Source organism: Cervus canadensis, chromosome 3, assembly GCF_019320065.1.
Source record: "Cervus canadensis isolate Bull #8, Minnesota chromosome 3, ASM1932006v1, whole genome shotgun sequence".
Lineage (NCBI taxonomy): Eukaryota > Metazoa > Chordata > Mammalia > Artiodactyla > Cervidae > Cervus > Cervus canadensis.
The window spans coordinates 68,860,644-68,885,519 of NC_057388.1; the positions used below are offsets into that span (position 1 = coordinate 68,860,644).

At 36.8% G+C, this 24,876-nt stretch overlaps 2 protein-coding genes across 3 annotated transcripts in view; one reads left to right on the top strand and one right to left on the bottom strand.

The window, feature by feature from the left end:
• Positions 1 to 24,876, top strand: part of ZNF804B (zinc finger protein 804B) — a 513,851-nt gene that overhangs the window by 26,787 nt on the left and 462,188 nt on the right. The window lies entirely within an intron of this gene.
• TEX47 (testis expressed 47) lies at positions 12,424 to 14,098 on the bottom strand. Of its 2 annotated transcripts, none has more exons than XM_043463409.1 (2): positions 14,057 to 14,098; positions 12,424 to 13,281 (listed from the first exon to the last, which is right to left on the bottom strand). In XM_043463409.1, the coding sequence occupies exon 2, from the start codon at positions 13,180 to 13,182 to the stop codon at positions 12,424 to 12,426; it is 759 nt and encodes a 252-aa protein (XP_043319344.1). In that variant the 5' UTR covers positions 13,183 to 13,281; positions 14,057 to 14,098. The 2 variants fall into 2 exon arrangements, with proteins under 2 accessions (XP_043319344.1, XP_043319343.1); XM_043463408.1 differs by having other exon boundaries at positions 12,424 to 13,361; positions 14,057 to 14,088.

Below are 24,876 nucleotides of genomic sequence, written 5' to 3' on the forward strand. Positions count from 1 at the left end.
GTTGAACCCAAGTCCATGTGCCAAAAGCACAGTGAGGCCAGACCAATGGGGACATCAGAGTTTCGAGCAGAAAAAGGTTTATTAATCACAGAGGCACCAGCCTGGAAGGTGGGAGACCCAGATTGATCTCAGATCCATCTTTCTGACTGACTAGGGTGTAAGATTGTTAAAGGCAAATGGGGAGGAGAGGGTCTCTATAATCCTGAGTTCAGATAAGATGCTGCAGGCTTTCTGGCACCACTTCGTGGCTTCCTTTGCCCCCAGTGATGGTGGTTATCCTACTTGTTCCTAGTTTGGTCTCGTGATCCTTCAATTTTCCCCTAGAAGAGAGCAGAGACAGTAGTTGAGGCATTTTACTATCTGTTTAGGGACTATATGATGGTTCAGGAGTTTCAGTTCTCAAGTGACCCTATTTTTACGTCTGCTTGGGGCCAGCTGGTTGAAGCCACAGTGTGTTACCTCATAGTTTGGGGTCATAAATCAAGGCATTGGCTTAAGCTAATAATCATGGAAAAGATTACATTGCACTTGCTTTCTCTTTAATTTTGAGTTCCCTCACTTCACGGTTTGAATCCGTTGTTTGGAACAGAGTGAAGTTCTAGGACTCTAAAGCCTTTTTTTCTATAAACAGAAAGGCATATTTACTTGGGACTGTCTTTCAGGGTTCTGCTTGGCTTCAGTCCCCCCTTTTCTTTGAAACTTATCAATCTTGACAGGAACAGGAGTCAGACAAGAAAGGGAATAGAGATTAATCATAAACTTGGCAAGGGAACTTGATTTAAGGTAGACTTAGTTTCAGAAATACCAATAAAATAACCCAAACTTTGAGTTCTAACATCAGAGCTCACACATATTCTAAAGTTGCTTTCTGTGCATCTAGATTTTTTCTAGAGATTAATGCAATTCTTTATCTAACCCAAATGTTTATTGAGCAAAATTTCTTGTCCAGAACTGTATAAAGAGTCACTTGAAGACCTTTATGGTACAAGACTGTATTTTTGCATTTTGAAACTGAATAGAGCTTTTTACCCCTTGGGCCATGATTGGATGTTTAATTTCACATAAAATCACAGATTCTTTCCTTGAAACCTGTATAAATCAGTGGTCTTCCTTTTAACAAGGGCTTCCTTGGTAGCTCAGACGGTAAAGCATCTACCTACAATGCGGGAGACCCGGGTTCGATCCCTGGGTCGGGAAGATCCCCTGGAGAAGGAAATGGCAACCCACTCCAGTATTCTTGCCTGGAAAATCCTATGGACTGAGGATCCTGGTAGGCTACAGTCCATGGGGTCACAAAGAGCCGGTCACAACCGAGCAACTTCACTTCACTTCACTTCCTTTTAACAAAAAGGATTTTTAAAAAGGGCTATTATATTCCCCATTTGATGCTACAAATTCACTAACCACTCAACACCCAAGCCTTTAGAAATGTTGTGTGTACTTAGTCTATGTTTTCACCTAATACTCACTCTTGAGCCTGGTGCATCCTTCTTTTGCCTCCTAAACTATGTAAGTCACTCTTTCCAAGTCACCAATGACCTCCTTGTCATAAAATCTACCTTTTCAGTCCATTTCTCACTTGACTTTGGGACAGTAGTTGATGCTGATAAGTACTCTCTTCTTTAGGAAATATTATTTTCCTTTGGCATCCATGACACTACTGTCCTCTTCTGCTCTTCTTTTGTCTGCTTCTGGGCAATTTAAATAATGAGCTCTTAGGCTTCTTTGTGAGTCCACATTCTTCTGTCCTTTGCCTTCCTTGGGATTTTGAAGTAGGCTCTCTTCTCTTGCACTCTGTATACTTGTCCCAGATGATAGTATTACTCTTGAAGCATCAGTCGTTGTCTTTGTGATTTTCAAATCTCTATCTCCAAGCATGGTCTATCTCCTGAGCTTCAGGACAATGTATCTACTTCTCTTATTGAGAGTTTCATATTGATGTTTCTCATACACTTCAAATTCAACACACTCCAAATGGAAAACTTCATCTTACTCCCTGTGCCACTCCAGCTTGCTTCTCTTCCAGTATTATTGTCTCAGAGCGTGGCACCACCATCTGTCAACTGCTTTTTGTCCTTGATGCTTTTCTCTTCACACTTTCCTCTTTCAATCAAGTATCAAAATATGCTCTCTTGATTTTTGCTTCCTCTTTCTATTCTTGTTGCCATTATCTTTGCATTTCCTATCATTATCTTAGCTTTCCTGTCATTTCTTTCCTTAAATACTGTAATGGTCTCCTCATTAGCATATCTATCCTGGCTAGTTCCCTAGTTCACTTCCAGGCTCTTCTCTCAATTCCAAGTGTCCTTCTCTAATGCATTTCTAATCAGGGCACTTCCATGATTAAACCGTGTCTGTATCCTGTTTCACTTGAGAAGAAATCATGGTAATTATGTAACTTTAAGTGTCTATATAATCTGGTCCATTGCCCAAATACTAAGGGCTTCCCAGGTGGAGCTAAAGAACCTATCTGTCAATGCAGGAGACAGGAGCCATGGGTTTGATTCCTGGGTTGGAAAGATACCCTGGAGAAGGGCATGGCAACCCACTCCAGTGTTCTTGCCTGAAGAATCCCATGGATAGAGCAGCTTGGTGCACCACGGTCCATATGGCCGCAGGGTCAGACATGACTGAAGCGACTTGGCATGCACACATGCATGCATGCCTAACTGCTATCTAGTCTCATTCTTGTGATTTCCCTTCATATTTAAGGTCTTCACTTATGGAAATTCTTTCCATTCTTCTAGCACACTATGACTCTTCTTGCCTTTAGGTTTTAGAACATCCCTCTGCTAGGATATATATATATATATATATATATATATATCTCCTCTGCCAGGAACACTCCCCTCCTACTCCTTGCCTTTTATTTGGCTCACTTCTATTTAACTTTCAGAAATCCTTGTATTTTTTCCCCCCTCAGAAGCATCCCCTGATCCTTTAAACAAGGTAAAGTTAGGAAAGGAAACCATTGCAATTTGTATACCCACTATGATAACAATTATCATAATTGTTTCATTTTCTTTTATGTGTTTGGGGTAGTGGGAGACAGAGACTGTGTACTCTCTAAGGTAGAAATGATATGTATTTGCTTGTGATTACATTGCACCCCTGAGCCCCCATGACTGACAAACTGTCTGACACAGTTTTCCAGTTCATACTTGCTGAATGACAAATGCAGAGAGATAATAAAATTCATTGTACGAGAAAAGCAAGAGGCAAGTCATTTCAATAAAATGCCAAAGTATACATTTTCACTTAAATTTTTATTGCAAATGGAGTAACTGGTATGCCAATGGATCTGGAGGGAACTCTATGGAACCTTTTATGTTTGTGGCTTACATGGCTCCTAACACATGACTGCATCTATAGAAGGCAATAAATAATTATTGAATTAAATGTTTGCAATGACTTTTATTTGAATAAGGGAAGGAATTAAGCTCAATAAGTGCTGTTTATTTTTGGCTCCACTAAATATAGATATAAGATTCAGGGGAGCTGTCATGGTGAATATTAGAATGCAGGGTAATTGGGGGGTAATTTCTTCTTCAGCTTTTTTTTTTTTTAATTTACCACACTGTTTTCATTCACTTTGCTTTCCTAGAAGTTACTTATATCAGAAAACATACCTTACTATTTATCTATTTCAACAAAGTATCAGATTTAATATAATGCATATGTATCAGATTTAATATAATGCATATGCTCTAAAGTTCATCCAAAGATATTAATAATGGAAATATCAAAGATTGTTCCAGTCTGATGTGGTTACATGTCATTAAGTAAATGGACAATATTTTCCTACAAACTCTATACTCCTTGTATATTTTCTAACTCGGGAATAGTACTATCCTGTTGAAAAAACTATAAAAACTAATGTATTTGACACTTTTCTCTCCCTCATAACCTATGTTCATTTACCTCTTGATTAGCTCTCAAATTGGTCTCCTAGATCCATTTTAACTGTCATTAATCTAGTCCAGGCTATTATCTTCTCCTGCTAGAAAATTTGTTACAACCTGCTAAGGAGTCTATCTGCACCACCATGTCCCCTGCCAGTTCACTCTCCACTCAGCAGCCAAACCAATCTGATTATGCTCTGCTTAAAGTCTCATCAACCTTAAATAAAAATGTCCCACTCTTCACTGTATCTTCTGACTCCACAGTGCTACCACACTTAATATTTAGATGTCATAATCTCGTGTATCAATTCCTGACTTTTCAAAGTCCCATCCATCTTTTCACTTAAATGAATACAATAAGATAGATTTTTTTTTTTAAAGGAAGATGTTGGTATTTCACCACAAATACTCTCTGATAGGGTGAATTAGTCATCCATTCAGACATTAGATTTCAAATTTTTAATAAAAATACTTAATCCTACCCTCTGACTGATTGTAAGTTAACATAGCCTTTCCTTTTGCCCATGTTTTTGGATAAGTTCAAGGGCTCATGTGCTTTTTTTATGATGCTTGTAGATTCTACAGTGTAGATGAGCAGAGATCCCTGAAGGAATAAATCACTTGTTCAAGAGCACATAATGAGAGTACATAGAAGAGATCAGTCATCTTGCTTTAATGTTCTTTTTTTTTTTTTGGTGAGACTAGGGTATGTGCTTAAGAACTGTCACTTTATAGTACTGAAAGTGAAGAATCAAAGAATTAAAATGTTACAAGGTGTGTAGTTTTTGTCTATGGTAAAATGCACCATCTTGTTGAGTAGTCTATTATTTTTGATTTCAAAATGCAAAGTAGAATATAAACTGGGAAGAGAGGGAGGAGGAAGGTGAGACTTGAGTCAGAGAGATCCCTGAGAGGAGATCATTACATTAGTGTGGATTTTGGTAAAAATGTAAATATATTCAGTACGCAGACATTTATTTTTCCCTTCATAAATCAACACTTTACATTTAATGTCTTGTTTTTTAAAAAAATGTCCTTAAAAATAGCTGAGTATTATAAAAACAGATCAGAAATGCAAATTACATAGTTAAAATGGAGTCAAATTTATACGTTTATAATAACCTAAGCAAATATGGGTATAAATTTTAGTCTTATCAAGAGTATGTCTCAAACAACAGGTAAGTATAGATACTGAAAAAAGGACTTAAAGAACATAAATAAGTCACTCTTAAATATGGAATAAAGGTCATATACTTTACTAGTAGTTTATTCAGAAAGTATTTTTAACTAAGTGAATTGGGAATGAGCTCTTTTTTCAATGGATAGTACTATATATGTAAAAAAAAATTCAGCTGAATCACTCCCAGAATATATTCTTAGTATCCTTCCAAATTTGGGAATAAGAAGTTATTATGTGCTTAAAACTGAAGATTTCAGAGAAGGTGTCACCATGTTTTGACTTGCTATTTTAGAGAGCTTCATGAACAATGGCCAAACCCTGATGGGTCAGATAGGGATATTTTAATATATTGAAATTTCATAACCATTTTGATAAAGGTAGAATTAACCTTATGGAGAAATTCTTACAGATATTTTAAATGATTCCTTTTAAAAATGAGGAGCTAAAGATACAAATATAAAAAAAATCTCATGATTATTGTTTACAAGTTGTTGGGAAATGAATAAAACATTAAACAGCAGCAATAATACAGAAGACTTGCCAAAATGTGGTTGAGGATCATGTACAATGAAGACAGAAAAGAGTATCTTGAATTCACTAGGCTTCACAGAGGAAATAAGATTTAATCAATAAGCAGAACTTTGCTAAGAGAAGTGAGGAAGGAAGTTAGACAAAAAGCATGAAAATATTAGGAAATCATTACAGAACAAAGTGTGAGAAAGAGGATGGTTACATATGAGGGTGGGTCACTTTGTAAGCAAGGATCAGAAAATCAAGGCTTTGGAGATCATTTTAGAATTTTGCTTTTTATCTTGATGAAATGGAAGCCATTGAAGAATTTTGATCAGAGAAATAATTTTTTATTATTACTTACTGTATGCTAGGATCTTTACACCATTATTTCACGCAGTATCCATAACCAATCTTATAATGTAGGTACTATTTACTGCACTCACTTTGTAGATGAGAAAACTGAGGTGCAAAAAGGTAAAGAAGCAAATTACGGCTCTACAAACTCTCAGACCCAGCTTTCAATACAGCAGTTCAATGCCATAGGTGGGTTCTCTACCTCTTCTTCTATACTGCCTTTAACTTTGATAGACATACTACACAGAGTAGAAAGACAGAGAGGAGGAAGAAAGATTGGAGTGAGGGAGATCCCTAAGGATGTCACAAAAACAAGGCCAGACATGAAACACTGTGTAAAAAATGGGTGGGGCTTGGATTGATTACCTGTCAGTGAGATAAAAGGGAAGGGAGGAAATTAGGACAACACTCAAGTTCTGATTTTTTTTTTTTTTCGTTTTTTGGCTTCTCTGATAGCTCAGTTGGTAAAGAATCCACCTGCAAAGGAAGAGACCCCATTTTGTTTCCTGGGTCCGGAAGAGCCATTGGTGAAGGGAGAGGCTACAAATTTCTGTAGTTTTGGATATTTCCCTGTGGCTCAGCTGGTAAAGAATCTGCCTGCAACACGGGAGACCTGGGTTGAATCCCTGGATTGGGAAGATCCCGTGGAGAAGGGAAAAGCCACCCACTCCAGTATTCTGGCCTGGAGAATTCCATGGACTGTATAGTCCATGGGGTCACAAAGAGTCAGACCCAAATGAGCAACTTTCACTTTCAAGTTCTGATTTAGCAACTGTGTGGAGAGTGTCCATTTTATAGTAATGGGGAATGCAGGGAGCAGACTGAAGGAATAACAGAGACAAGGAATGATGAATTCTATCCAGAACACGTGGAGATGGAGATGTCAGTCAGATGTTTAGAAAAGGCATTATGTGAGGGTTGGAGCACAGAAGGGTTGTGGCGTAGTAGTGGAGAGAGCTGTGTTTGTGTTAAAATCGCTTCAGTGGTGTCTGACTCTTAGTGATCGTCTGGACTGTAGCCTGCCAGACTCCTCTGTCCATGGGATTCTCCAGGCAAGAATGCTGGAGTGAGTTGCCGTGCTCTCCTCCAGGGGATCTTCCTGACCCAGGGATCATTGAACACACATCTCTTAAGTCCCTTGCATTGGTACCAGGTTCTTTACCACTAGCGCCACTAGCCCTTAGACTCAAATCTAGAGCACTAGCCATCCTGACTACAGTTAATTACTTAAAGTGATGAAGTGGAGATCGGGGACTAGTGTTACCAACTATTGCTTTTACTGTGGGCAAAATGCTTAATGTCTTTTTCTGCAAAAGAGTGAGGGGTTGGGGGGAAGGTAGAACAGACATTTGACAGACACCTTTGAGGTTTCTCTTTATATTTTCTTGAAAACTATGCACTGTGTTTATTGTATAAATCCTGTCAGTAGGTAATCTGGAAATTTACATAATTGACCACAAGGGGGAGAACTCTAATTCTACATTAAGTCACTACAACTGTAAAATAGCCTTAAAGTACTTGCTATTTTCAGTTGGTGTTAAGCTGTCCCATTTCCACTTCCTCATGGAAGTTTGGGGAGTTCTCTGCTAGAGATAGGTTTCACTGAATTGAAATGTGGTGTTATGGTGTTAAAGTTATGATAAAGTCACTGAATGTAAAAATCTCTTTGTATTAAGCAATAATTCTCCAGGAAGGAATCCAGATGCTTCTTTAATTAAAATGAAGACAGTATGAATTTTAAAATTCACCCTGGGAGAGTTTTTCCTTCCAAATAACATTATTTCAGTTGTCCTTCAAGAAAACTCTAATCTTTCTGAAAGTCCTCGGTCACATTGAAACAAGAAGAAAGTCAACCTGTCACTCTGTTGTAAAGTTATAGGTATCAAAACAAATGGATTAGAATGGTGCTGGCCATATAAATGTCATATGTTCCTTGACTATATATGAGTACATGTTACATGGTCATTGTTACATGGACAGTGAACATTGTATGTTCCGTATTTAAATGCTCATTTTCTTTTCAGTTTAACTTCTGTACCCTGGTTTTATGTAAAGTGTAATTGTAAGGAAACTATAATCCTCATTGGGGTGAAAATTACCTTATGAGACTTTCTAATGTTTAATGAGCTACATTTTTGGATTTGATCAAATTAAATCATATTTGTAAGATGAGTATAGTATTTCTGCATTTTATCATTATACTGAAACAGACACAGCTAAATGAGTGTTGTCCCCTTTAAAGATATGATATGGGTGAGCTCTATAGGACTCCCAATAATGCAGCTGTTTTTGGAAACTTATTTGTGCTTCCCCTTGGAGGCAGTGTCACACCCTTTTAATATGTTCAGTGTCAGCAGATTTTCCTTTGAGAGGGAGTTCAATATTTAAAAACAAGTCTTTCTATGAATGAAGGTTGAATATTAAGTGAAAGTGGCTCAGTTGTGTCCGACTCTTTGTGACCCCGTGGACTATACCCTCCATGGAATTCTCCAGGCCAGAGTACTGGAGTAAGTAGCCATTTCCTTCTCCAGGGGATCTTCCCACTGCAGAGATCGAACCCAGGTCTCCCATGTTGCAGGCAGATTCTTTACCAGCTGAGCCACAAAGGAAGCCCAAGAGTACTGGAGTGGGTAGCCTATCCCTTCTCCAGCAGATCTTCCCGACCCAGGAATCAAACCGGATTCTCCTGCATTGTAGGCAGATTCTTTATCAACTGAACTGTTAGGGAAGCAGGTCACCAAATTGGGAGATATATTATTTGGGGTCCAAAAAACTAGATATCACTAAGATATTTTAACTCCCTTTGATGTATGAACCTTCTTATCTGTCATAAAAGAGTCACACAATGTTTTTAGTAATGATGCCATCACTGAAATGAGTTTAAACTCTCCTAAAGGTAACTACTTTCATATGAATAAACTCATTCTAAAATGTTCATTTAACAAATAAGTAGTTTTATTTATACTCACTTTGTGCTTATTTTCCAGTTTTCACAATTGATACTTCAAAAATCCTTTAAATGTAAAATAATAGTCTACTAAGTAAATCAGTGTTTTCATTTAGAAATTTTCTATAACTTCTTTCAAAAATGACTCAGGTTTTTTATGTTTTTCTTTGACTAGATGAATTAGGTTTCTGTCAGTATGTTTCACACCAGAAAGTATTATAGATCAATAAAAGGTCTATGCTAGGAAGTCTCAAGAAGTAATTCAAACCCCAATGAGGGTTATAATTTCCTTATGATTACACGCATCTTACTTCTGCTTCTATACCCAGTGACTAGCACAGTGCTTGGTCCCCTAGTGAATATTTACAAAATATTAGTTGCATACATGAGTGAATAAATACATATGTACATAAATAAATAAATAAATAAATATATAAAAATACATATACATACATATATACATAAATAAAATATACATATAAAATTATTCCTGTTATATATTGGTGTTCCAGACTGCTATTATAAGCATCCACTCAAAACTTAGTAGCTGAGTCAACATAAGAATTTCTGCTGTTCACAGATCTACAGCTTAGACAGGGCCCAGTGGGAATAGTCCATCTCTATGCCACTCCTCCACATGGTGTCAGCTGCTCTGGCTTGAAATCCAGGGTTGGCTGGGAGCCTAGAGTCTGGAATTACCCGAAGATTCACTCAGTCACATGTCTAGTGGTGATACTGACTGTTGGCTGGAAACTCAGCTGGGGATGTTATCTAGAAACCTGCTTGGATTGCTCACAGCATATTTTAGGTTCCATTCAAGTGATCAAGGCAGAGTGCAAGGCGATTTTTAAGACCTTGGAGGTCACATTGGGTCACTTCTGTTGTAGTGTTGGTCTAGGCAGTCGCAAAGGTCTACCTGATTTCAAGGAGAAGGGACTCAGAACCCACCAGGCGATGAGAAGTGTTTAAGGTCATATTGTAAGAGCATATGGGGTGAGATATATTGCAGTGGTCTTTTTTTTTTTTTTTTTGAGAACATAATGTGCCATACTTTTATCTACTCAGATAGGTAGTTTTACTTATAAACTACTTCTATTCACTTTAGAAAATATTGTTCCCAAACAAAATTTACCCTGTTACATGGATTCATCTGCTCCAATGAACATTTATGGTTCATTTTCTCTCTCCTGCTTTTGCTTGCATCTGTTCACTTAAATATGCTCATTTACCCTTCAAAACCTCTTCCTCACATACATTCAAAGACTAAGACTGAAGCTTACTCGCTTTCTTTTTTTCCTCCCTACCTCTCTTCCTTTCTTCTTCTGGTTTTTTCTTTCTTTCTTTCTTTTTCTTTTTTTTTTGTGTGTGGCCTGGAAAGCTTTTACTCTAAACTCATTTTGTCAAGTAAACACTTAGTATCTAATAGGTGACTTCTCATAGTTCAAAGTTTAAAAGCACATTGCTGAATATTAGATGTTTAATATTTACCAAATTGATAAAATGTTTATAAATTATGTATTCTTTCTTAATTGGAAGAGTTTTTTCTCTAAATATAGTTTTTGTAATTAAATTTAAATCAAAGGAACTTCAAGTTCAACTTAAAGTGAAAAATGCCATCCTTTTTCTAAATCTATTTTACTAAATTAAAAAATAGGAATGATCTTTCCTGAAATTTGATTCTGATATGGAACAAATTATATTTTCTGCATATGACAAATCTGAGGTGAGTACTGAAATGGCTTTTTTCCCAAAAAGTGACTGAAATAAACAGTAAACTAAAATGATATAACAGTATTTCCTCTATTCAGTCCAAAGTCTGTTTCATAGGATATTGAAGCAATCTGGGGATAAATATCATTGAAGTAGTAAGACATTTATGTTGTTTAATGCTTAAACTAGAAAATTTTAAATAGTGCAAAAAAGCATTAACCTTAGTAAAGGAAGGGGGAGACCAACTTGAAATAAGTTGTATAGGAACTGCATATAATTAACTGCTATCCATGGAGAAGGAAATGGCAATCCACTCCAGCATTCTTGTCTGGAAGATCCCATTGACAAAGGAGCTTGGTGGGCTATAGTCCATTGGGTTGCAAAAGAGTTGGACACAACTTAGCAACTAGAAAGAAAACTTGAACCTAACAAAACCCCTTAACCCTTTGTTGTCTAATTTGTAGTTTGACTTGGGGTTTTGGTTCCAGTTGCCAACACATATTTATTAACTTTCCGACTGTCCCATAATTACACAAAATTCCTGTGCTTTTCATTTGAGCTATGTTAAACAAGTATGTTGACCCTTCTCCAGCTACAATGAAGTTACAATCAATGCTTTAAAAAAATTGTTTTGAACTTAGTTAATGGGGACTTCCCCAGTGGCTCAGGGGTAAAGAATCTGCCTGCCAACGTAGGAGACAAGGGTTTGATCCCTGGTCCTGGAAGATCCTACAAGGCACAGAACAACTAAGCCTGTGTACCAGAACTACGGAGCCCACACTCTACAGCCCGGGAACCACAACTGCGCAAACTCCCACGTGCTAGAGCCTGTGCTCTGCAAAAAGAGAGGCCACCACCATGAGAAGCCTGCATATTACAGCCAGAGAGTAGCCCCCACTCAGCACAACTAGACAAAAGCCCGAGCAGCTATGAAGACCCAACACAGCCAGAAATAAATAATTAATTAGAAAATTAATTGCTATCTAGGAATTAAATGGAAAAATAACCAATTCGTTTCTTACAAAGACTTTCCAAGGGAGGACTCATCCTCACATATCCCTGTCATGAGTGTCTGTCCTGTGAATGGTGCTCAGTAAATGATTTGCATGAAAGAATTCAGTGCTTTCTGACAGGGCATTTTCTGGTCATTTCAAAAAACTATTGTGTTCTTTAGCTTTATAATCGCCTCAATATTCTTGATTATGTCATCTAGAATATGAAAGTTTGAAACTATTTTGAAAGTTTAGGTTTTGTTTTCTGAGTTCAGGGATCATACATATAGAGATTACTCCCTCACTTGTACTGTTACAGTCTTTCCTACATACTGCTACTGAAATAACAATCACATATCATATCATAAACCATATTTAGTTTTACACATATTTGCCTCCAACTTTAGGTTGCAATCAACTGAAGGGTTGTATTTTTTCTTGAAATAGTATACTCTTAGAACACATTACTTCTCATTGATGGTTGAGAGAATGAATGAGAATCTGAATCTAGTGTTTGTCCTCTTTCATCTCTATTTTTCATTAAAAAATTAAGTTTTTCCATCAAAATGATATAAGCCTTTGAGAAACTTATAACCTTCATAAAACCCATCACCTTTGAAAATAATGTGTTGAATTTAATATTAGACCAGATAAATTTTCAAGTTTAAGTAAACATATTTTTAAAAGATTAATCTATTACCTTTGTGTAGATATCCACGTTGTTTCTTTTTTAAGGAGAGAGCTTTAGGCATATTTTCCTTTTATTTAAGTAGCATACATTCCTTAAGAGATTTGACCACATTGACCACATCATCTCTCTTCATCCTAGAAACGGGAAGGAGCGGGCCATACCACCTCAGAATCCAATGTGACATGTATGGGTTTATTGTACATGTTTATAAAACCTTCTGGGTCCATTAATTCTGCAGAGTTGCACAAGTACTTTATTATTTGTTCTGGGAGGAGTAATTCAGGTGCAGCTTGGTGCAAATTGTCGCCTGGTCCTTTAGGGCTCAATTTCACAGTCTTAAAAAGGTGAAGTGCTAGTTTGTGTGTTTGGATGAGAAATTCTGTCATGACCTCTTGTAGGGACTGTGTCTGTGTCACATCATCTAGATACATGACTGGTGCTTTTACTACTGAAACATGCCACTGCATAAATAGCCTTGTTGGGATATTGTGGGACATGACTATAATCTTCATTCCTTGGATAAAAAATTCCATTTCATCCTTTTTATGGCTCAGGTAATCTAAAAGAATTTGGTAAAAAGTACCACTGGAGGACTCCAGGATATGCAGAATGGACGTAGGATATATGAGCAATAATCCTGTCACTGCTTCTCCTATGTGACGTTTCAAAATTGACTGAAACAATTGTTCGTAGTAGTCAGCAATATCTTTTTTTTCTATGTTTGCTGTTATCCTGGCCACTAGGAACATCCTATGAAGAAGGAATTTCTTTAGTTGTAGTCTTTGCTTTTCTTCCTGAAACTGCAAGTAATTGCTACGTGGAACTTGTGGCATTAGAGTTTCCAGTGGCAAATTCTTTTTGTTGGCCTTTCGGGGATGGGCTCCAAAGGACATGATGAGTCTTATTTATTCTGCCAGATGATACCGGTTTTCAGCTTATTACAATAGTTACATTACCAGGCTACTTCTTTGGTGATAAACTCATTTTTGTTTCTTGTGACAAAAAAAAAAAGCTTAGTTGTTCAAATGCTTCCAAGTGTTATCAATAAATAGTGTCTTTGGAAAAAAAGAGACTGTTGAAACAAGAATAATATAGAATTTTGTTTTAAAATTTACAATGAGATAACTAACACATATCCTAGGAAGAAACTTTCCAACAAACTGGGTGGTAGGAAGAAGATAGAGCTTAATCTAGAATAAGTTCACTGTGTCATTGTTTATATTATTATTATTTTTTTTTAATTTATAGAATTTTTTTCTCCCCATCTTGAGCCATATATACACACACACAAAGATGAATGTATCCACTGATACTAACAGTAGCCTTGGCATTACATTAAAATGTCTTTTCATTTATGTAATGGTAAATACAGATTCTTTTTGGTCAAAATTTTTAAAGGATATCTTTTATGACAATTCCTCAATTTATACATTTAACTGATCAATAAATTTTTAAAAATCTGGGGATCTCTTAACTACTAATTGGCTTCTTTAACTTAACTGAGTAACTTCTTTACTCAGTACAGTGAAAGTTAGCAGTATTGCTTGGATAATTAGAGTGAACTTTTGAAGTAAGTAGTTTGGGTTCTCTTTTTTTTTTAAACTCATATCAATAGACCTCAGAAATGGCTCTTTTTCTTTTGTTGTTGTTGTAGGGGTGAGATAAAAAATTCTGTTACTTTTGACTTAGTCTTCTTACCAATCTTTTTCTCTTCCCTGCACGTCAACTTAACATATCCTTTTTTCTTCAAGTGCCTCTCCCTTTTACCTGTCCTCGAGGTCCCACTGGTCCTCCATCACTCTTGCAACTGCCAGTATCTTGGGTGCTCTCGGGTGTCCTGGGTTCTATTCTGGTTTCCATGGTGCCCTGGGAAATCAGAATGTCAATGGTATTAAAGGGCCAAAGTACCCTGGCAACTCAGCTAGGTGGTGGACCTGGAAATCCCAGACATTTTCTCCTCTTTTTGTCCACAATTTATAGAAGAGGAAACCAAAGCATGGATTAGTTATGTACCTTCCATGCAGTTAGCTGAACTTGATTTCTACATGGAATATCAGATTATAGAATTTTGTTTTAAAATTTCTTTCTAACCTTTCACTTTAGAACACTCTAGATTCCTTCTGCTATTTTTCTCAGCGTGCGCCTTTATGCTCTGGAACCAAATGTTTCTGAAGAAACAATCTCCCAATGTCCTCTTGTCTTTGTACAGACAAGTAGAACAGATTAAATACCGTTAATTGGTTATTACCCTGTCATGTAAGCATCTAGTCAAGAACATCTGTGCTGTGCTTTGTAGTTTCAGTCATGTCTGACTCTGCAACCCCATAGACTGTAGCCCCCCAGGCTCCTCTGTCCATGGGGATTCTCCAGGCAAGAATACTGCAGTGGGTTGCCATACCCTCCCTCAGGGATCTTCCCAACCCAGGGATCGAACTCAAGTCTTTTCTTTTAGATGATTCGAGTCTGTGGTGAAAGCAAGTCAGGCTATAAAAAAATAATAAAATATAGACTATCCAACTATTGGGATGCTACTCAGGATTTTAGACAGCTTTGAATGCGATTCATGGAGAGTATTCATCTTGTTCATTTGTAGCAAGTATAACGAGAGCTGCCAATTTTTTGCTTTGACAATTGGCAAATTCCTTTTGGCAAGTTTGATTTCACTTTTGTGTGGGTGTAAGAAGCAGAATATAGTTTATTTTGAAATGAGTACTGCCAATTAGCTTTTTTTTTTTCTAAGCAATCTTTTACCTCCCTGTTATTCTTCCTGCCATTGGTCTTTATTTCTTTCATTAGCATGGTTATCATTTCTTCAACATCTTTTTTGGTTCATGACTAAATGTTGCCATATACTTCTTATTTCAGAGGCACAGGTCTCTGAAAATTGTAAGAACCACTCCATTCTGTCTGCTCCCCAACCCAAGCACACATGTTCCTTCTCTGTCCATCAATCACGCATATTAATAATTTTCATCTCTAGCTGAAAATTTAGAGCTTCCCGCATATCTTCTTTCAGAACCCACATACCACGGTTATTCCCCTGCTGTCTTTCCCACAGTTGCGTGATGTGCTCAGTCATTCAGTGCCCAACTCTCTGTGCCCCCAGGGATTGTAGCCCGCCAGGCTCCTCTGTCCAAGAGATTCTCCAGGCAAGAATACTGGGGTTGCTATGTCCTCTTCGAGGGGATCTTCTCAACCCAGGGATCCAACCCAGGTCTCCCACATTGCAGGTGGATTCTTTACCATCTGAACCACCAGGGGATCCCCCAAGAACATCTAATTTTGCCAGGAATTTATAGAAGAGGAAACTAAGGTATGGGGTATGCAAGTACCTTGCACACAATTTAAATATGCTCTCAACAGCCTCCCTAATCTGTATACCTGGGGTAAAGAGAAGATGAATAATTCCATCTTTTCATGATCAGAGGGTCATTCTTTGCTCTTCTATGACATGAAAGTTCCACTGCAAATGGAAGTTAGCATATGGTTTTAATAAAGTAAATTGAAAGGAAAACTATATTATACCTGTGATCCAAAAAATTGATGTACTGCCTTTAATTTCTCACTCATTTTTGGTTTTATTTACACCTTTGATGCACCAGATAATATCATTTTCACTGTAAGAATCACAAATGTGGAAAACACCTGGTTGCTAATTTTAGGGGTTTAGAGTCCACTGGGGTGGGAGATGTCTATGAAAAACATAATAAAACCAGACAAATGTTTGTGCTTTAGAACACCAAGGTAGAAAGGTGGCTGGGATATCTTAGAAAGTTTAATAAGAGAGTTCATATTTGGGCATGGCCTTCAGGGAAACAACTGGGGAGTGGCTTTGTGTAAGCCTTTTGAATTCATTACTTTATTTATTTTTTTAAAATGTTAAATGTGAATTTATTTTTTCCATTTATTTTTATTAGTTGGAGGCTAATTACAATATTGTAGAGAACAGCATTGAATTCATTACTTTAGAACGTCATGGTTAGCTGAACTTGATTTCTACCTGGATCATCAGATCCCACTCTAACCTTTCACCTGTGCTCATGTACTTGGGAAACAGAACACTCTAAATGCCTAACAACTTGGGTAGAACTTTTCACTAAGCATTTTATTATTTTTTTTTAATTGATGTATAGTTAATTTGGGCTTTCCAGGTGGCACTGTGGTAAAGAATCTTCCTGTGAATGCAGGAGACATGGGTTCAGTCCCTGGCTTGGGAAGATCCTCTGGAGTAAGAAATGGCAACCCACTCCAGTATTCTTGCCTGGAAAAGTCTATGGACAAAGTAGCCTGTAAGGCTACAGTCCATTGGGGTTGCAAAGAGCTGAACAAGACTGAGCAAACATCCATGTGGTACATAGTTGATTTATTTTTACAGTAGTTCAGGTATATATGTTATTAAGTAGACAAAGCATACTTGGTTTAGCAGAGCAAACCAGAGTAAGCTTAGTTACCAAGAGAATATTTAGGTGTTTTAAGATTTACCAAAAAAAGGGAAACTAGTTTAATTCTCAAGTGTTTTTTCTCTTGGCAAAAACATTATGGAACAGTGTTTGGTAATTACTTATCAAGGAGATTCAGGCTAGAAATACTTTGTTATTTAGTATAAGCACTTAACAGATGTCTAGTCTTTGTAGAAAAGTATGCCAGACAGTGTGGAGGTATTCTTGTGAGTCAGATATTGTACCTGCACATGAAAAACTCAATCCTCTTAGTGGAGCTTAAAGTCTACACAATTACATTTAATACAGGGCTGGAGAGAAGAAATACTACAGTAAAGACAAACAATGAACATGAAAACACAAATGCCAGAACAATTAAATGTTGCTGGAAGAATAAGCAAAGCCAGGCATGCAAAAAGATGTGATTTGTATGTCTGCTGGGTGGTGGTGCAGTAGACATGGGGGTCAGGGAGGGTTTGGAAAAGACTGTAAGCTTGAAGCATAGAGAGAATACATAGATTCACTTCATTAGGAAAATGAGAATAGTCTGGTTTGACTAGAGTAGTTCTCGACCACAGAATCTGTAGGTTTGTTAAATTGTCGATTCCTGGTCTCTAGCCCTAAAAGGTGTGAGTTAGTCTACTTAAAGTGAGATCCACTTAAAGTGAGGTCTGCTAAAAGTAAAGTGACTTCCGGGCAGGTTCTCCCAATAGCTCTGTCTATTTCACTTTAAGGCAGAATGGTCTGGCTTGTGGTGATTTAAACCTTGGCTATTAGAATCATCTTGTGGAGAAATTTTTTTTTTTTTTAAGCTGACTCCTGTTCTTATTTAATTAATGTAGAATGGAACTCTATATATTTGCAAAGCCTCTTCTGGAGGAGATTTGCTGGCATAGACTTGAGGGTAAGCAGAAGAAGGGAGTGGAAAACAAGAAAGGAAGTTGCATCCAGTGTTTGGAGAACCCGGACACATGCTCAGAGGTAGGAGAGAATCATTGAGCACACATAATCCTAACTGTGTTTTAGAAAGTTGCCTGTGAAGTACAGAGGAATTAGAGGTGGGGGATACTGGAGGCAGCCAGAGCACTTTTCAGAATTCTGCAGTTGGCAAATTAGTGCCCTTACTGTCTGCCAGTTGACAGCTTTGGTTTAGCTTTTCTGGAAAGCAATTTGATGGTATAGATCACAAGCTTAAAAACTCATACTCTTTGATTAAGTCTTCCAGATACATGTCATAAAGAAATAAAGAAATAAAATTGACAAAGATTTTAATGTAAAGATGGTTATTATGGAATTAAAAGAAAACTTTGAAAATTGAATAGATGTATTAATTATGGATTACTATGGTACCATAAAACCATTTCTGAAGAATATTTTAAATGGAGGGAAAATGGCATTCTCTAAAGTAAATAATATACAAAATTATATGTACTATGTGATCCTAACTTTAGTTTAAAATATAGAAGCCAGAGTAGAGAGAAATCTAGCCAAATGTTAAAATTAGTGGAATTTGGTGGTGATATTTGCATTGTATATTCATAATATTCTAAGCTTGTCTACATTATTGTTCTGTTTAGAAAAAGAAATTAACACTAAAAAAAAAAGGCTGTGGTGATGATTCGATGAAAGGTAATGCATGTTTTGTTCTGCTTGTGACTCTGGGATAGGCTCACTAATCAGCCCACTGATGATAGAATTTGTAAAATGTTGGATCCTGAATCAGGCTCAACAAGGGGTGTTTGGGCCTAATGACTGAGCCAAGATAGGAAGACATAGAGATGAAAGATGGAGTAGTTATCAAGACACAGTGCAGGAGTCCAGAAAAACCTTACATGAAGTGAAATGTTTGCATAACTAACCTAAGGCATACTACTGAGAGAAAGGTAGGACTTTAAAAATTTTAGCCCAGTTGGACGGTTGGAATCTCAACTAAAGGAGTTGCTGAGATGGAGGAAATATGCATGTCATCACCACGGTTTTCATGATTTAATTGGACTTGAGACGTGAGAGCTGCAAGGATATAAAGATGTTCTGTGGGTTTGAATGTCAGTAACTACAAAGTCTACGTTTTGTTTTTGTTTTTTTTAATAGAGATGGAGGATAAAGGAGAAAACCTAGATTTTGGAAGAAAAATAGTTTGTATGTATTATGTTGAAATGGAGTTGCCATAGAAAGGTGCAGGTATAAATGCAATTACAGTCTGGAAAAATGGAGAAGTCTGGATTGTGATGCAAATTAGATAGTCTTCTGCTTTGAGGGAAGAGTTGAAACCATGGGAACCAAAATGATTGTGAGATAATAAAAGGAAATGAGACAGTGTAGGTGGAGAAGAGAACCATGTAAACCTAATTTTAAGAAGTGGGCAAATGGGACTCAGTGAAAGAGGTGGCAGAGCATTACAGGTGCGGAACAAAGGAAACATAGGGCCATGAAGGTCAATATAAGAGAGAGGTATAAAAGTAGATGGTAGAGTAAAATTCTAGAGAGGTCAAAAAACTTGAGGACTGAGGTGACCTACTAATGTTCAATTACAGGTTTCCTGGAGCCTTGAAAAAATAGTAAAGTGGCTGAGAGAAACCAGTTTGCAATTGATCAGTTAGTCAATGTGGTCAAAGAGTAGACTACTCTTCAAAACATTTGGCGGTAAAGAATGAAAGTATCTGATAGTAAATTATAGAGGAGGAAGATTATAGGGTAATTGTGCTTCAGTGATCCTAGGTTTTTCTCTATTAAAAACTAAAATGCTGTGTTTTACTAAATTGCTGTTGTGTCCAGCCAGTGGAGTGGAGCCTGAAAATGGAATCCATGTGCCGTGTGCTTTGAAAATATTTTAGGATCATCCCTTCTATACAGAGATGTTGGAGACTGCTAGTAAAACTAAACTCTGAGCTTGGTTACTTTTCCTCCAAGAGTTATTTTCTGGTTATTTGACATTTGGAAGAACTCCAAAGATATATGGCTTACTTAAATTTGCTGTGCACTCTATGTCATGTGACATCAACACAACAAATCACAATTTAGTTTTTCAAAAATCTCTGAATAATGGATCTTTGAGTATCAAAAATATATCAGTATCTTTCTGTACACAAAGATAATTATTATTCACTTCAGTTTGGTTTCTCAGTCATGTCCAACTCTTTGTGACCCCACTGACTGCAGCACGCCAGGCTTCCCTGTCCATCACCAACTCCCAGAGCCTACTCAATCTCATGTCCATTGCGTCAGTGATGCCATCTGACCATCTCCTCTGCTGTCCCCTTCTCCTCTCGCCTTCAATCTTTCCCAGCATCAAGGCCTTCCAATGAGTCAGTTCTTCGCATCAGGTAGCCAAAATATTGGATATAATTATGATTGGAGTAATCTTTATAATTTCAGTACAAATATTTACTCTGGTCTATATATTATATTTACTAGAACACAGCATCAATAAGGTAATGTCTACTTTGGTTCTTGCTTTTGGTTTAACTGATCAATGTGCTGTGGGGAACGAACAAAATGAACTAGAGTTGAGAAGGAATTTACAATTGCTGACATAACAAATTCCTCTTTCTATTAAGGAAGACATAGGACAAAAAGGCTAATTAGTAATATGACACTTCAGTTGCTTATCTTATAGGAAGGATGACAAGAACACGTGTACATGAAATACTGAAAGAGGGAAATGATACTTCTTCCTAGAGTACTTTTGAGGAAATATGATACATGTTTCAATGAGTAAAGTGGTGCTAGAGCTATTCAAGAAAGTTATAGGAATCTGAATTTAGTGATGCTCAATAGAGAACCATTACATATTTTTACACAGGGAAATAATATGTGGGTGCCACATTTAATGGTATAAATAACTGTATTCAAGATGTTTGGAAAGGCACAATTTCAGAGTCAGAAATGCCTGCTAAAATATTGTTGTATTCCATAAATGTAATGAAGATTTAGGCTACAATGATACTTTTAAAGGGAGCATTTAAAAAGCATTTCTTTTTAAAGGGAGAGTATTATTATATCAAGTCTAAGTAATCATATATTTTTAAGTAACCAGAGAAACAATGTAAATAGTAAAAGAAAGAATAGTGAAATATTTTTAAAAATTGGCTGTCCTAGACATGTAAATGGATTTTTGTTAATTTAGCCAACAAATCTTTATTATTGTGCAACCTTTTCAGCCTATGCTGAATTCAAAGCTCTTTTGCCCTTTCTAATTCAGGAAAATATCATATTTCTTCAGAAACATACAAACAATAGCAGTTTTGGACATTTCAGAGCCTTATGGGATACTAAATATCATTGTTTTAATACATGTGATTATAAATGCCACTTTATTTGTGAAGTGAGTTACAGAAAATGAAAGTTTACTAAGGTGACTACTTTGGAGGACAGATTCCCAGAGTCTTCAGTAGCATGACAGTGGGGGCAGTGTAGGCATCTGGTCCTCCATCACCATTTTTCAGTGTTGGCATCTGCTGGAGAGGCATAAGAGCCATTTGGTCCATGCCTCACATGTCACTATGCTTCCTTGTCTCTACGACAGAGACCTCTCAGCTATATATATGCCACTGTTGGCCTCATAGAAAAACCACTTCAGAATGGGTACTTATTCTTGGAGGGGTCCTAGGCAAATCTGTCCTGGACTTGGTGTGTCCTTGTATGCCGAAATATTGATACATAATTATATTGTGCCTCTTTCAGCCTTGAGAGGTTCTGAGACTTAACATTTTGTAAGATATTGGCTGAACTAACTAGAAGGTCTTAACTCCTAACCCAATAGGATCTAGTTAGTAGAAATAATTATGATTTGTGTGTGATTATTTTGTATTCTTGTAAAACTTTTCAATTGGCTATGCCATTTTTGTTCAGTTGTGATATACTCAGAAAAATCCAGCTATCGTTATAAGATACCTAAAAACATAATAACTATAAACACAAAACTCTCAGAATCATATCGCAAATTTTAGGATCAAATATTGAGGCCCTTTGGGTCACTTACTCCTTAGAACTATCAACTCTTTTGGCCAAACAACTTGTTGTTTGTGTTATAATTGCTGTGATTATACCTGTTTACAATGACAATTTTTATTAAATTTTATTTTAGAGTCTGCACTTTTTGGTTTTGACTTGATGAGAAGGGTAACTGTTTTCATCATAAACAGAGCTAAAGGTATAAGATTACTTTCATATCTGGCAGTTTTATGGAGTATTTCACAAGGTAGAGAAATAGCCTGCCTAGTCATTGCTTGACAAGTTAAATCTCTATTTATTTCATAAAATATTACACCTAATTACCATGGACACATATTCAATTACCATGGACCCATATCTCATTTGTGTGTGTGTGTGTGTGTGTGTGTGTGTGTGTGTGTGTGACTTTTCAGTAAGACAGCACTATGGTAAAAAGAAAACATACTTTTAAGCTTCATCTCTTGACTAAAGGCTCACAGGACTGTGAGGAGTGATATTTAATGAGTTTCCAGATGTGAAGACAAGTAGTGTGATGTGTATTCAGTGATCATCCTTAGTTGTTAGAATTTGCTTTCAGTGATATATTTAAGGATCAGAATAGCCTTAGATTTTTTATAAGGTCATTCTCTAAGATCTGTGTCTCATAAAAGGAGGAAAATTGTTCTAGGTCATGTTCTTATTGTATCAAAAAAAATACTGGCTAGTACATATCCTCTTTGCCTTTAACAAACTGAATTAAAGAAATTTAAAAATGTAATAGCCTTTTGGAATGAAGACAACTTTACACTCATAAGGTATACTTTTAAAAAGTGGATCTTTAGAATAAAAATCTTTTCAGAGAAAACTAGAGTGTACTCATGCTCTGCAAAATTTTAAAATTAAATGATCAGATTGTGATTGCTATTTTCTACTTGACTTATTTGTTTTGAGTGGCATACTTTTACTATCATCCTTTATAGTTAAGCCATTTTTCTACAATGAAATAGAAAGGGAAAAAAAAAAGAAGTTTATGCTATGAAAAGTTAAAAAAGAGATTTGTATTGGTAGGGGTGATGGTAAAGTGGAAAAAAAAAAAGTTTCAACCACATCGTACAGGGAGCTAGATTAAATCTTGAATGCTTTGTGTTTTGTGAGTAGGAAAGAGCCATCCTCTGAATACTAGATAACATCTGAGTGGAGAGAGTGTTGCTACAGCAGTATCTGGGAAATACAATCAGGTGTCTGAAGCCAGCATCTATTTATCTTAAATTAATCATTTTTCCTGGTAGGCAGATGATAATCCTGGTGCTGGATGCCAGTGTCTTTTTATTCATGACACAGATAAAATGGGAGCTCTTTTTAGATTGGTGAGAACTATATAAGGATTTCCAGCTGTAACTCTTCTGCAAGATCATGAACTGCTTTTTTTTTTTTTTCTTTTACTTTCTGACATTCCTTTGGCATTGAGAATCAGTAAATACTTGTTTCTAGGATAACTTCTTGAGCACAACTAAGTCTATTGTACCATTTTGCCTTCAGCAGATTATAAACAAGGTATTCTAAATATGAAGAGGCAGCATTTTTTCTCCTTCACTTTTAAATTCTATAGTCAATGGTGCTCCTATAGCTGAAATGAAAATAACTTCACTGAGGTGCTAGGTTCTCCAGGTGTTGGGACTGTCTGTCAGTGGGAGCTCTAGGGTGAGTGGTAGCGTGGTGGCCTTGATGCAGCTGACCTCCTATGCCCATGTGACACCACACTGTGGGCCAAGCAATTGAGCTTGCACTTTAAACTCTCTTTTCCAAAGAAGTAGACTGGAGAAGTGATGTGATTCTTTAGAAATAAATAATAAATTTTTAAGAAGTAGAACTTACTTCCTAAGCTTTGTCAGTTAGACATTATATTATCAACTTGCCTGGGTTAGAAAATAAGATAGCAAAAAGACAGCAAAATTTATTTGCCCCTAAACTGACCAGCTTACCAGCAATTTAACCATCTTTTCACTCCTGCTTTCTCTACAAAATACATGTGCATACATACATATTCATCAGAAGAAAGACTTTATGCATTATGACTGCTTGGTGTGAGAGATCTAACTTTTAATCAAATGTTATAGAATATATGCAAATGTAGGAATTGTAGTGCTAATGGAAAGAATCTAAAACTAATTCAGAACTGAATGAAGTGGTGACTCACATTGTTGGATTCAATTAAATATCATAGTTAACGGATGAAAGTTAATCTAACTTAAAAATTTGGGAAGGGTATGAGTAAATCTATAATATGGGCTATGTCACTTTCAAGGCTTTTGAACTCAACTCTCATTAAATCCCTGTAATAGACCATGCTTCCCTTGATTGTGGCTCATTTGGTAAAGAATCTGCCTGCAATGCGGGAGACCTGGGTTCGATCCCTGGGTTGGGAAGATCCCCTGGAGAAGGGAAAGGCTACCCACTCTAGTATTCTGGCTGGAGAATTCCATGGACTGTATAGTCCCTGGGGTCGCAAAGAGTTGGATACGACTGAGTGACTTTCACTTCACTTCAGTAGGCCATGAATAGGGCTCAAGGTGACCCTTAATGGCACTGACCAAAATCCAGTCAGCAGCTTGATTGAAATCTCCAACCAACATACAGCTTCAACTGGTTGAGAAGGTAACCTCAAAACTATTTTTAGTGATATCCATTCCTTCATAGATAAAGAGTTTTTAACCCTGGAAGATTTATAATTTACAGTAAAATATTTAAAATAGTTAAATGTTTTAGCAGTAATATTTTTGTGTAAAGAAGAGATCTGTGTGTATGTGGTATTTAAGAATTTCTAGTGTGTAAGAGAATTTGGCCTACCAAGTAACATCTTAAAATGATTGTCTTAAAATGTGTAATAGAGTAAATGACTTAGATTTTTAGATTGACTCATTTTAAGTTGAAATCTTACCAAGTTACATATAGTATTGGATCATTCAAGATTTTATCTTGAGTGCATGCTCCTGCTCAGTCATGTCCAACTCTTTGTGACCCCATGGACTGTATCCTGCCAGGTTCCTCTGTCCATGGGATTTTCTGGCAAGAATACTGGAGTGGGTTGCCATTTCCTACTCCAGGGGATCTTCCCAACCCAGGGATGGAACTCACGTCTCTTGCATCTCCTGTATTAGCAAGCAGATTCTTTACTGCTGTGCCACCTGGGAATCCTTTAAGATTTTATATATATAT